Source organism: Heloderma suspectum, chromosome 11, assembly GCF_057233095.1.
Source record: "Heloderma suspectum isolate Gila_16-S chromosome 11, 16-S_ref, whole genome shotgun sequence".
In the NCBI taxonomy this organism is placed as follows: Eukaryota; Metazoa; Chordata; class Lepidosauria; order Squamata; family Helodermatidae; genus Heloderma; species Heloderma suspectum.
In genome coordinates, this window is record NC_139468.1 from 44,707,453 (window position 1) to 44,720,958 (window position 13,506).

At 47.4% G+C, this 13,506-nt stretch overlaps 1 protein-coding gene across 14 annotated transcripts in view; it reads left to right on the top strand.

The window, feature by feature from the left end:
• Window positions 1-13,506, top strand: part of TP53BP1 (tumor protein p53 binding protein 1) — a 117,162-nt gene that overhangs the window by 99,473 nt on the left and 4,183 nt on the right. For 5 of the 14 annotated variants that reach the window (XM_084817837.1, XM_084817829.1, XM_084817827.1 and 2 more), the window contains exons 21-24: window positions 7,478-7,618; window positions 11,833-12,032; window positions 12,214-12,359; window positions 12,734-13,050. In XM_084817837.1, coding sequence (XP_084673963.1) covers window positions 7,478-7,618; window positions 11,833-12,032; window positions 12,214-12,359; window positions 12,734-12,918 — 672 coding nt within the window. In that variant the 3' untranslated portion in view covers window positions 12,919-13,050. Of the gene's footprint in view, window positions 1-7,477; window positions 7,619-11,832; window positions 12,033-12,213; window positions 12,360-12,733; window positions 13,051-13,506 lie in introns of those variants that run through there. The other 9 variants (XR_014785448.1, XM_084817831.1, XM_084817834.1 and 6 more) reach the window with 3 other exon arrangements.

Genomic DNA, 13,506 nt, shown 5'->3' on the forward strand with positions numbered 1-13,506 from the left:
CCCCCTCATCCACAATCAAATCATGGATGAGGGAGATTTTATTTTGGGCCAACCTGGCATTCAGCAGCAGCAGCACCGCCAGGCCCGAGGGCAAACTGGTAAGGCTGCCAGGAACCATCAGGTTGGAGGAAGAACCAGAAGAGGGGACAGCTGTAAGGTTCCCCTCTTTTCAGCTGGCCTGTTAATCCCCCAATGCCATACCTCCCCCTGCCCGTGACCACAGTTATAGTGGCACCTCCCCGATCCCCTGAGTTGCTCACTAGTCCTCCCAGGCACATATTAAAATGTTAGGATATAAAATATACAACAGTGTAAAAAGATAAAAGAGATAAAAGAGAACAGCAGCTAAAAAGGAGTAGTTAAAGTCCACATTTGCCCCTTTCTCCCTGGTCTTTAAAGCTGCTGCCCTCTGCTGCTGCTATTTGCTGCTGGTATCTGTGGCTGCTGGTGTCTCTGGAGAGGCAGGTGGGTGGGTCTTCAGGCGCTGTTCCGTGTGACTCCAGGCGCTGTTCCGTGTTACTCCAAGCGCGACGCTAAGTGCGCACTTAGCGTCGCACTTGGCGCGATGCCAGGTGCACGCTGAGGCGCCGCCTCTGGCAGCCCCGCCTTAAGTACCTGTTTGGCGGGGGCAGAAGCAGGCTCAGGATCCGCCTGGTGCAGCTGCTGGCTGCTCCTCCTTCCCCCAGGCTAATAATGGGGTGTGTGTGAGTTTCATATTATTTCTTTGATGTACTGGCCTCTTTAATGCAATACCCCCTCATTACCACTTTTGTAGAGTCCCAGATGGTGGTAATTCCTACATCTGGAGTGTTACTGTCCTTGAAACGGTTATTAACATCTCCTCTCAACTGTTACTTTATTCATTTCATTTTTATACCGCCCAATACTGAAGCTGTCTGGGCATTCATAAAAATTAAAACCACATAATACAATATAAAACAATATAAAATATAAAAGCTTAAAACTACAATATAAAAGTACAACCAGAATAAAACCAGCAGCAATGCAGAAATTTAAAATACAGATTTAAAACAGCAGAGCTAAAAGACTAGAATGTTAAAATGCTGGGAAAATAAAAAGGTCTTCACCTGGCACTGAAAGGAGTACAAATTAGGCGCCAGGCAACCCTCTCTAGGGGTTCTCCTTAATGCCTGCTCCTTGTAATAGGAAAGGATTTAATCTCCAACTGTAAGATTTTTGTTGTAGCTATCCCAGTAGGGTGGGGTGTGATCTGAGACTGTTACTTGTCCAAGCTTCGCTTGTTTGAGTTTAGTGCTCAGATCCTGAGAGATTATAATGCAGTCCAGAGTATGTCCTGTGTCTGTGTGAAAAGAATGCAAAGTCCTTCTCACCTGGGTGAAGAGTTCTCTAGGTACCCAGAAGTGAGTATTTTTTAATTTAATTTAATTTATTTAATTTCTTAATCGCCCATCTGGCCGGTCACCCGGCCACTCTGGGCGATGTACAACAGTACAATTTAAAACAGTAAAATTATACATTAAAACATTTTTTAAAAATACCCTAACCCACCCCAAATGCCTGCCTGAATAACCAAGTTTTCAGTGTGTGGTGGAAGCTCATTAAAGAGGGGGCATGGCGGAGTTCCCTAGGGAGGGAGTTCCGCAGAGTGGGGGCTACCACAGAGAAGGCCCTCTCCCTTGTCCTCACCAGCCTAGCTGTCCTGGCTGATGGGACAGAGAGAAGGCCATCCGAGGCTGATCTTGTTGAGCAGCCTGTCTGGTCGCTGGAGGTGCTCCTTGAGATAGGCTGGGCCAGATCTCCTTGAGATAGGCTTGAGATAGGCTGGGCCAGAACCATATAGGGTTTTAAAGGTCAAAACCAACACCTTGAATTTGTCCCAGAAAACAACTGGGAACCAGTGCAACTCCTTCAGCACCAGAGTGATGTGATCATGCTGGTGGCTGCCTTTAATCAGGCGAGCTGCCGCGTTCTGCACCAGCTGCAGCTTCTGAACTGTCTTCAAGGGTAAACCCCACGTAGAGCGCATTACAGTAGTCTAGACGAGAGGAGACCAGGGCATGTACCACCGATGGGAGCAGATGGTCGGGAAGGTAGGGGTGCAGCCGCCGTATCAGATGGAGTTGGTACAACACTGTTGGGCTCACGGCTGACACAACATGGACAGCTGGGAGTCTAAAATGACCCCCAGGCTGCGGACCTGGTCTTTCAAGGGTAGCCATACCCCATTCAACACCAGGTCAGCATCCCCCAACCGCCTCTTGTCTCCCACCAAAAGTACCTCGGTCTTGTCAGGGTTCAGCTTCAGTTTATTCCTCCCCATCCAGCCACTCACCGTCTCCAGACATTTGGACAGGGATTCCACGGCCAACCCTGGTGAAGATTTGAACGAGAGGCAGAGCTGCATGTCATCCACGTATTGATGACACCGCACACCAAACCTCCTGATAATGGCCCCCAGCATCTTCACATAGATGTTAAATAGCATCGGGGAAAGGATGGAACTCTGTGGCACCCCACATGTGAGCGGCCACGGGTCCAACACCTCCTCTCCCAGTGCCACCCTCTGGCACCTGCCGGAGAGGAAGGACCGGAACCACCGTAATACGATGTCTCCAATGCCCATCCTTTCCAGGTGGTCCAGGAGGATCAAAAGCTGCTGAGAGGTCGAGGAGAACAAGGAAGGAGCATTCACCCCTATCCAAAGCCCTCCTCATATCCACCAAAGTGACCAAGGCCATTTCTGTCCCATGCCCAGGCTGAAGCCCGATTGAAATGGATCTAGATAATCCATTTCAGTACTCCTGAGTAATGGAGTACTCCTGAGTACTTTTGAGAGTTTGTCTGAACACCAGCCTGAGTGTCCGACTTCTGTCCAACAACTCTACCAGCCTGGGGGTCCCACTTCTATCTAATACCTGATCCGCAACTTCATTAAATCCCCCCCATCAATTTTTCCTCTCTAAATTGCAGAATTGCACCTGATTAGATATAGGACTGTAAATGGACCTGATTGTAACCCTCTTCAGCCCTTTGTTCCCCTTTATCTACTCCAAGGATCCTTCTGCGTGTCAGTGGTCTGAAAGTATTTTGTTAATTGAGGAACTTTGTGGACCTTGAACAATCACTCATGGAGCCATCGCGTACATCTGATCAATTCCTGCGTATTGCAGTAGTTCAGTAGCTGAACCTTTATGATGAGTCTCCTGAAACAAAATTATATCGGCTGATCTGGATGGGTGTTTTGGATGTGCTTTCACCCAAGTCCTTTCACGTTAAATGATACATTTTATAGTCTATGTACATTCGATACATTTTATAGGCTATGTTAACCCATAAATTCAAGTTTGCCATCTGGTTGAGGGAATGCCCTGCTTCTAGGGTTCCTGTATCCCCATTCTGTCCCATGTCGTCCCCCCCGATCCTCCCACTGAGCACCTCATAAGATCCGCATGTCTAAAGAACGTAACAGTGATAACAGCCCCGCTCCTGCTGCCATTTTGCGCCTGGCCACACAAAAGGAGGCTGCCATCTGAGACTGGTGGGAGTTACTGAGGGAGAAAAGTGGCGTGCCAAGCCAAGCCGCCCGAACTCTGCCAGCACTTTGTGTATTGTCCTTGTCAACTGCACACAGCAGGGCACTTTTTAACTCTTCTTAATTAGAAAACTGAAACACTGTAATTGCTTTCATTGAAGTTCAATTATGCAGCTTCTTCAGAGGAACTTATTCAGAATAGTTCATAATTGAACTTAAATTCTGAATAAGTTCTAAGATGAGGCGTTCAAGACGAGGCTGGACAGCCATCTGTCAGGGATGCTCTGACTTGGATTCCTGCATTGAGCAGGGGGTTGGACTCGATGGCCTTGTAAGGCCCCTTCCAGCCCTACTATTCTGTGATTCTAAGAAGCTGCTCTCCATACCCGATTAACCCCTTAGTGCACTGGCGGAGCAGGGTTACTAGGCTCCTGAGGTCTCCTCTTGGCTGCACTACTTTCCTCTGCCTTGTCCAAGCTGAGATTACTGTCTGTCTCCGCCAGGATTTCCTCCCGTGGACCCAGCTTCAGCTTTAACATTAGGTTTCTTGCTTTGAGTGCAGATGATTCAATGTGAGTTTTTCCTCCCATTTGCACTATGACTTTCACTGGGAAATTTGTATTTGATGTTGGCCTTTTGTAGTTGCAGATTGTAATATTGTAGTGCCTTTCATTTTGAAATTTGTCGGGACAAAGGTCTCGAAAAATTTTGACCTGGGTATTGTTATACAGCAAATGCCCTCTCCCTCTTGCAGCATCCATGTTGGCATCTTCTGCCACTTCTTTTTCAAAGTCTCTGTGATGTGCTCCTGGGGCAGGCTTCGCACGTTGTGCCCAGTGAGCCCTGACAGCATGAGATCATTCTGTTTGTAAGCTCAGACAAGTCTCTGTGAGTCATCGGGTCAGGAATATTATCATGTTGTCCCCCTCCTCGGATATGGAGGTTGGGGTAGTGGCTCCTGTTTCCTAACAATTTCACCCGCTCCTGCAGATCAGTATTAGATCTGCAAGCTGCCTGAGAGGTCTGTGTTGAACTTTGCCCATCTCCAGAGCTTTGGATGCTGTATCTGCAATATCCCGAAAGCCGAGAGGCTGCTCCATCTATTCTTCCCTTTAATGGGTCGATAGTTTCTGACCACTCTTTGTAAATTTTTTATTTCCTGTAGAATTTCCAACATTCCCTCTTGATTCTCTTGTGGAGGTTTAGATGGCCTTTTCCCCATGTTGAGGCCTGTCTCTTCCTCCTCTAACAGTCTCTTTACCATGCTGATTCTGGTCACAAAATAAGAGGTAAATTGTCCGTCTTCAGAAATTTCAGTGCGTTGTTGCATTACGGTCCCGATATGAATCGCAGCAAATGTGGCTGTGATCTCTCCCTGCTGCCAGCTGTCGGAGTTAAGTGCTGGCAACATGGGGACTTGCTTCAGGTTGCCATCATTACCTGGTGGTCATCAGTGGATACATTTGTACCCTTTGCCTTTCCTGGCTCCTGAGTTACTTCCTCAGGTTCCTTCTCATCATAGAATCATAGAACAGTAGGGTTGGAAGGGGCCTACAAGGCCATCGAGTCCAACCCCCTCCTCAATGCAGGAATCTAAGTCAGAGCATCCCTGACAGGTGGCTGTCCAGCCTCGTCTTAAACGCCTCCAGTGTGGTAGAGCCCCCCACCTCCCTGGCTCATTGGTTCCATTGTCGTATTGCTCTAACAGTCAGGACGTTTTTCCTGATGTTCAGCCGGAACCTGGCTTCCTGTCACTTGAGTCCATTCTTCCGTGTCCGTGTCCTGCATTCTGGAATGATCGAGAAGAGATCCTGGCCTTCCTGTCTGGGACAACCTTTCAAGTACTTGAAGAGTGCTATCATATCTCCCCTCAGTCTTCTCAAGGCTAAACATGCCCAGTTCTTTCGGTCTCTCTTCACAGGGCTTCGTTTCTTTGTCTAAGTTCTTTAGCCACTCTCTGTTTTCCCTCCGCCTGTGGGGTACAATCTCTCCCCGAAATTTCATTTTACATCTGGATGTCAGACCCCATTATGTACCACAACCAAGAGTAATGGTGACCTTGGTACTCCTGGCGGCTCCAGTGATATCTGCTACTGTAATACCATCCACTCTGGTCACACTACATGTCCCTCCGACCACGACTATCATAGGCTCCACAAACCATGAAGTGAAACATACCAAAACTGGTAGAACCACTGACGCTCAATTGGAGTCATCCGACCCAGAATCGGCTCAGCCATCTGCCTCCTCCCCTAACCAGTGGGAGCCATTCTCTGCTATCCCCAAGAGAGGACAACTGTCCTTACACTGAACAGTTATTTCACATGGCTGCATCTTTGGGATTGGAGATCCAGCAAGTGGATACATCACCAGTAATGGACTTTGTCCAGTCTGAAACATCCAGTCCTGCAGCTCTACCAGCTATCCTTCATTCCTCAGGGTTGCTTGAAAATCCTGACAAAAGCCTTCCTCCGTTCTTCCAATATCAAAGAGGTTGGGGAATCTGTACTGGATGGTTGCACTTTCCTTTTTCAACACCCTGCAGAGTCTGTAGAGTCTGGCCATAACAAAGCTTCATCAAAGCCTCATTCAACACTTAACTGATCAAGAAGGTGGCAAGTTAAGAGACTGCGACTCTCACTTTTCATGTTGCAAACTATCGCGCCTGTATGGCTCGATAGCATTTTTTCCCGTGGCAAAAGACTGCCTTCCTACTTGAATATTTGCCAGATGATAAAAGGGAAATCACCAGGTTGTTCAAGACCAAAGCCATTACTTTAGCTAAGCAGCAAGTGAATACAGCTAAGCACATGGATAATATGGAGCTAAATCCATGTCAGGGGTGATTGCTCTATGCAATGGCTACGTTTTGTGGGGCTCACCAAGGAGACTTGATCCTGCATCAAGGACATGCCCTCAGGACATGCACCCTGAACAAAGGCTTGCTCAGTTCAGCTATGGATGACTATGTCAATAAAATAAAGACCTCGGCAAAGAAGATGGGTATTGGTGTGACCCAACAACCCTGCTACCTCCTTTTGAGACCTTGCAGTCAAATTCAATGCCAAAAGCAGTCCAGCTACAACTCCATCGACTGCTCTTTTCATAAGTGTGGATCTCAGCAGTTCAAAAGAGCCTTCACCTCCCCTCGATACTGACAGCAGCCCCGTCGCAAACTGGGTGAAAGCTAAAAGCAGTGCCTTTAACCCTTCTCACTCTAGAGACAGATCCCCATACTTTCTGCTCCCATCTAAATAGGCACTACACCGCATGGTGTTCATAGAATCATAGAATCATAGAATAGTAGGGTTGGAAGGGGCCTACAAGGCCATCGAGTCCAACCCCCTGCTCAATGCAGGAATCCAAGTCAGAGCATCCCTGACAAATGGCTGTCCAGCCTCGTCTTGAAGGCCTCCAGTGTGGGAGAGCCCACCACCTCCCCAGGTAATTGCTATTGTATTGTATTGTATTGCTACTGACAGTTGTGTTCTTGCCATTGTGTAATATGGATATAAGATAGAATTTTGCTACTCCCCTTCCCCCCAGTGAGCCTCCTTTGGGGCTCATGTCCTGTTACTTTACAGTCCAGACAAAGGATGGGGGCCTTCGATCTATCCTAGACTTGAGGGACCTTAATTCCTTTATCCGACTGAAGAAATTCCATATGTTAATTTCCATTCTTCCCCTGCCCCAGGGAGGGAACTGGTTCGCCTTTGTGATTCTTAAAGGTGCCTATTTCCACATCTCAATTCACCCTTCCCACCGTTGCTATCTAAGATATCAGTTCCAATTATTGCCTTTTGGCCTTGCCACCGCTCCTAGGCTTTTCACTATGTGTATGGCTGTTGACACTACCCAGCTTCAGTTTCAGGGCATCACAGTATGTTGACAGTTGGCTCATTATGGCATGGTCTCATTCACTCCTTCATGCTCATCTTCACTCTATTCTTCTCTCCAATTTAGGACAATGCATCAATGTCTCCAAATCTCACATGGATCCGTTTTGGAACCATTTTGGACTTGGAGAAGACCAGAGCTTTCCTCCTGTCAGAAAGGGCAGTCGCCATCACATCAATGGCACGGTTTGCCACTTCCAGGAATTCGGTATGTGTTTCTGCCATCCAGTGCCTATTTCAGCTTATAGAAATTCATGAGGCTTCACATGCGAATACTTCAAGTATGGTTCCTAACTACTTTCTGCCCCATTGTAGCCCATATCAGGTTCTTGCCCTGTGGTCCCCGGTGGAAAGACAATACCACACCAGTACTCTGGAACTACTGGTGGTCTGAAAGCCTCCGGTTGCTTTCAAGGACGTTGTCCAAAACCAAGTCATACAAACGAAGGACATCGTCCAAAACTGGGTTGGACAGCAGAGCTAGTGTGTACTATATAAATATATATAGCACTCCAGCCAAGGAGTTTTCTTTGGTATACCCTTGACCTCTGGGAATGGGCAGTAGATCAAGGAATAGAACTGTGTGCTGGGGCAGAGAACACCTTGGCTGATTCTCCAAGCCAAATAAAAGAGACTTCACACTAATGGATGTTGGACCACTCCATCGTACACAGTCCTTTTCACTGTTTGGACATCCCTCAAGCCAACCCTTTCACTAGCAGTGTAAACTCCCAATGCATCAGTTTCTCAGCAGTGCAGGTACTGATTGCCACTCCATGGGTGATGCCTTCCTGTATCATTGGGACTCCAACCTTCTGTATGCATTTCCCTCATAATGAGGGTAGTAGTAAAGATCAAGTGTGACGGTGCAGACATCATCCTTGTGGCCCATCATGGCCCAAGCAACCATGGTTTGTGGCGCTGCTGTCCCAGGAGCCAAAATACAGTTATCTCATCCCTCCTCACCAAAACGATGGGACCTGGATCTTGCTTCCCTTTGGCTGACAGCTTGGCAAATGCATCCTTGTTCATTTGTCCGGGCATCGAAAGAATTTTAGAAGCAACTTGGAAGCCTAGCACCCACCAATCCTACACTGTCAAATGGTGGGTGTTTTAGTGGATCCTGTTACCTGTTCTCTTAACTACATTCTCCAATTTATATTAAAACTTTGTCACAAGGGCCTTGCCTTATTGTCTCTCTGAGTTTGTCTGGCAGCATTGTCTGCACTGTACTGTAGGATCCAGAAACCTACGTTAATTTCCTGTTCGACAGTTCAAAAATTTCTTAAGACACTGAAGAACTTATACCCACCAGTCTGTAGGCAAATTCCTACCTGGAGTATGTCCATAGTACCCAGACAGTTTGAACGGCTTGCCATGTCTAACCCGTCAAGGTGCTCTTCCTTGTTGCCGTAACGTTCGGTTAACAAGCAACTGCACTAGCAGTTCTTAGGGCGGATCCTCATTTCACTGTTTTCCATAAGGACAAAGACCACACCAGACTGGACCTTTCTGCCCAAGGTCGTTTAATCTTTTGTTTGATGATAAAATACCTTCTTCCTGAACCCAAACTAATCTTTGGAGTCCTCCCTCCACACTTTAGACAGAGGGCTCTCGCTTTCTATTTTCACCAAACACAATCATTTTGGAAGATGCAGAAACTTTGTCTGCTATGGGAGCAAGAATAAAGGACTTGCTGTCTCAACTCGGCACCTTTCAGTTTGAGCTTCAAAAACCATTACACTTTGATATGCTCTGGTTCAACTCCCAGTACTGCAATCACTGTGACATTCCACCAGGGCTGTAGCTTCCTCAGTTGCCTTTTGGAGGGGTGTCCTCTTCAGGAGTTACATAAGGTTGCTGCCTGGTCACTGCTCCCAGCGTTCATCAAACATTACTGCCTCAGTGTTCATGCATGAAAGGGCAGTAATCGTTAAGGTGCTCTACCTGGTTGCCATAACGTCCGGATGATGAGCTTAGAGATGACCTGAAAACAAAAAAAGACACATATAGGAAGTGGAAAGAAGGCCAAGCAACAAAGGAAGAGTACAGGCAGGTAGCACAGACTTGCAGGGATGCCGTCAGGAAGGCTAAAGCTGAGAACGAGCTGAGGTTAGCGAGGGATGCTAAAAACAACAAAAAGGCTTTCTTCAGCTACGTGCATAGTAAAAGGCAGAGGAAAGAAATGGTGGTTCAGCTATTAAATAAGGATGGCAAAACAATAACAGATGACAAAGAAAAGGCAGAGGTGCTCAATTCCTACTTTGGCTCAGTCTTCTCCCAAAAGAGGGTCTATGACCCCCCTGGCAAAGGCGAAGTACATGCTGAAGGGGCAGGATTGCAGCTTGAGATCAACAGGCATATGGTCAAGGAACACCTAATTACTTTGAATGAGTTCAAATCTCCAGGGCCAGATGAACTGCATCCTAGAGTAATAAAGGAACTGGCAGAAGAACTCTCAGAACCACTGTCTATTCTCTTTGAGCAATCACGGAGGACAGGGGAAGTGCCAGATGACTGGAGGAGGGCTAACGTTGTCCCTATCTTCAAAATGGGTAAATCCCTGGGAAAATTCTGGAGCAGATGATAAAGCAATCCATCTGGAAGCACCTTGAAAACAATGCAGTGATTTCTCGAAGCCAACATGCCAGACGAATCTGATCTCATTGTTTGATCGAGTCACCTCCTTTGTGGACTGTGGGAATGCTGTAGACATCATATACCTCGATTTCAGCAAAGCTTTCGACAAAGTGCCCCATGATCTCCTGATGAGCAAACGAGCTCAAAGTGGGCTAGATGAAACAACGATCCGGCGGATCCACAGTTGGCTACAGAATCGGACTCAAAGAGTGCTTATCAACGGGACCTTCTCAAACTGGGGAGAGGTAATGAGTGGGGTACCACAGGGCTCAGTCCTGGGCCCAGTGCCCTTCAACATTTTTATGAATGACTTGGAGGAGGAGGTGCAGGGAATGCTGATCAGATTTGCAGATGACACAAAATTGGGCGGGATAGCTAATACTTTGGAAGACTGAAACAAAATTCAAAGTGATCTTGATAGCCTGGAGCGCTGGGCAGAAAACAACAGAATGACATTTAATAGGGATCAATGCCAAGTTCTGCACCTAGGAAAAAGAAACCAAATGCACAGTTACAAGATGGGGGATACGGGGCTCAACAACGCTACAAGCGAGAAGGATCTTGGAATTGTTGTCGATCACAAGCTGAATATGAGCCAACAATGTGATGTGGCTGCAAAAAAGGCAAATGCTCTTTTGGGCTTCATTCATAGCTTCCAAATCCCGGGAAGTACTAGTTCCACTCTGCTCAGCACTGGTTAGGCCTCATCTGGAGTACTGTGTCCAGTTCTGGGCACCACACTTTAAGAAGGATGCAGACAAACTGGAGAGGGTTCAGAGAAGGGCAACAAAGATGATCAGGGGACTGGAAACAAAGCCTCTGAAGAGAGACTGAAAGAACTGGGCCTGTTTAGCCTTGAGAAGAGAAGACTGAGGGGAGATAGGATAGCGCTCTTCAAGTACTTGAAAGGTACTTCCAGAGAGGAAGGCCAGGATCTCTTCTCCATCATCCCAGAGTTCAGGACATGGAATCATGGGCTCAAGTGACAGGAAGCTGAACATCAGGAAAAACGTCCTGACTGTTAGAGCAATATGACAATGGAACCGATGACCTAGGGAGGTGGTGGGCTCTCCCACACTGGAGGCCTTCAAGACGAGGCTGGACAGCCATCTGTCAGGGATGCTCTGACTTGGATTCCTGCATTGAGCAGGGGGTTGGACTCGATGGCCTTGTAGGCCCCTTCCGACCCTGCTATTCTGATTCTATGGGCAAGTGAACCAGCAGCTCTTAAGTCTGATCCTCTGTTCTTCAAGTGGTCATCCATGCATTTACACAACCCACCTTCCTACCTGCTAAAGGTGTTTTACTATGTTTTCACCATTCCTCTCAGTCCGGGGCTGTCACTGCAGCATCCTGAGAGAAATGGGGGAGGGGGGGAGGCAGGACGCCCTAGGCACACGCAGGAGAGGGGAAGGGCAGACTCCCCGTCTCAAAATCTCAGCTCTGGACAGTTCTGATAGAGCTCTGCATGGGCACGTGAGGGACTGCAGTTACAGATAAGCAACCTGTCCTTTTGTTTTACATGTGTGTTATGCTTTTAGATTTTTCCCTGCTGCTATTTTTTATTTTGGTTTTAATCTGTTTTAAACTTTTAAAGCTTTTACACAATATTTTATCATATTGTGTTTTAGGGTTTTAATTTTTGTGAATCTTCCAGAGAGCTTTGGCTATTGGGCGGTATAGAAATGTAATGAATAAATCTTTGGAGTAGCCCTTGCCAGGGTTTTGTGTGTCTTCTGAAGTTGGGGACCAGCACTCCTCTCTACCCCTTCTTTTACTCAGTGCAGCGCAGCCTCCCAGTGTCTTCTGATAGCGGATCAGCACTGCCGCACTCGGAAGTACTTCCTATGCCTTGCCCAGGGAATACCGTGTGTGTCTCACGTTTGGGTCCATGACAGTTGCCATGCCAACCACCTTCAGAACTACCGGAATTACTTGTTGCCAGCCGGTTATAGCCTGCAGGAGAAGAGACTGGTGGAATGGTAAGTGCATTAATTTGGGGGAGAGAGTGGCCAAGAGCGGAGTCCTCTTGTCGCAGTGAGTCTTGGAAGAGCCAAGCTGTAGGTGAAGTAGTGTGGCAGGCCCTCGTCACCTACTCAGTGGCAGTGGAGCCAGTCTTCTTTGAGGGGCCCTAGGCCACGCCTCGTCTGTGATTCTTTCTAGGCATCCCCGAAAGGACCCCTTCCATGAACTGAAGGTGCTTCTAGTGTCTGATGAGCCACAGGACTTCTTGGAACTCTGGTCTGAGATACTCATGATGGGAGGAGCAGCTTCTGTCAAGCAGCAAGCATCAGCCATGTGGAGCAAAGGTACGTGCACCTGCAGCCTCCCAGGGGCCGTTGAGGGCTGACGTGGCATGCTGGGGTGCCCTGGGGATGGGACTGATGTGGGGGGCTGGCGGGAGCTCTCACCTGCCCAGCATGCCCTTTGTTCCTTTACAGAGGACTGATGTGGTGGGAGCTTTAAGTTTGGGGGGGGGGGGGTTGTTAAAAAAAGTAGTTTTTGGAGGCTGCTGAGCAGTTGCACGAAGCAGGGAGTTGCTTTATGGCCTCTCTCACTTCTCCCCCATCCATTCCTTGTGTGGAGCTACTATCCATCTTATTTGAAAGTAGAACTGCGTCCTTGAACAAGCAGCAGGAAACGTTGACTCCCACAAGGCCCTTCTTATTTCCTGTTCTTCCAGATGTGGCTGTGGGCGTCTTTGATGTGGTGGTGACTGATGTTTCCTGCCCAGCTGCAATCTTGAAATGTGCCAGGGCACTACAGCTGCCAGTGGTCACCCAGGAGTGGGTGATCCAGAGTCTCATCGCTGGGGAGAGAGTGGGATTCAAGCATCCGGAGTATCAACATGATCGAGTCCCTTGCTGAAGCTTTCCTTTTGCTTTGCCATCATTCAGGTTTTAAATTTTTCTGTAACTTGACCTGTGCATGAAATACTTGTATATAATTTTAACTTCTGGACTTTTATGATAAAAAATAAATGTCAGTTTTCTTGTTGTACCTGGGATTTCTCATCATACCATCTCAAAACGAGCCCAGCATAATTCCTTGCCTTGAGTAGTGGAAGAATTTTTAAAGGTCACCCCATTATTTCACATTAGAAATCAATTTTTATTTGTTACGAAAGAAGAAAAACAGTCTAGGCTTTGGGGGCCCAGAGGTACGTATGGTATGGAAAGCTAGCTTTTGCTGTCGCTATACTAAACATGGGCGCTCTTTTGTTATACAACATGTGGACTGATAGCACGTGGGAACGCTGAAGCTTCTCCAAAAGGATGGGACTGAGAGAAAATAACAAATGTACTGTGATGTACGCCCCCCCCCCCCCCCCGCCACACCCTTTGCAGTTGAACTACCACAATCTACCACTGCCATTTCTAGGAAGAGGTTTTTTTAGTGATTGACTGCAATTGTTGCTGTGGTTTCTTTTAACGGTTTGGAACCCCCAAACACAAA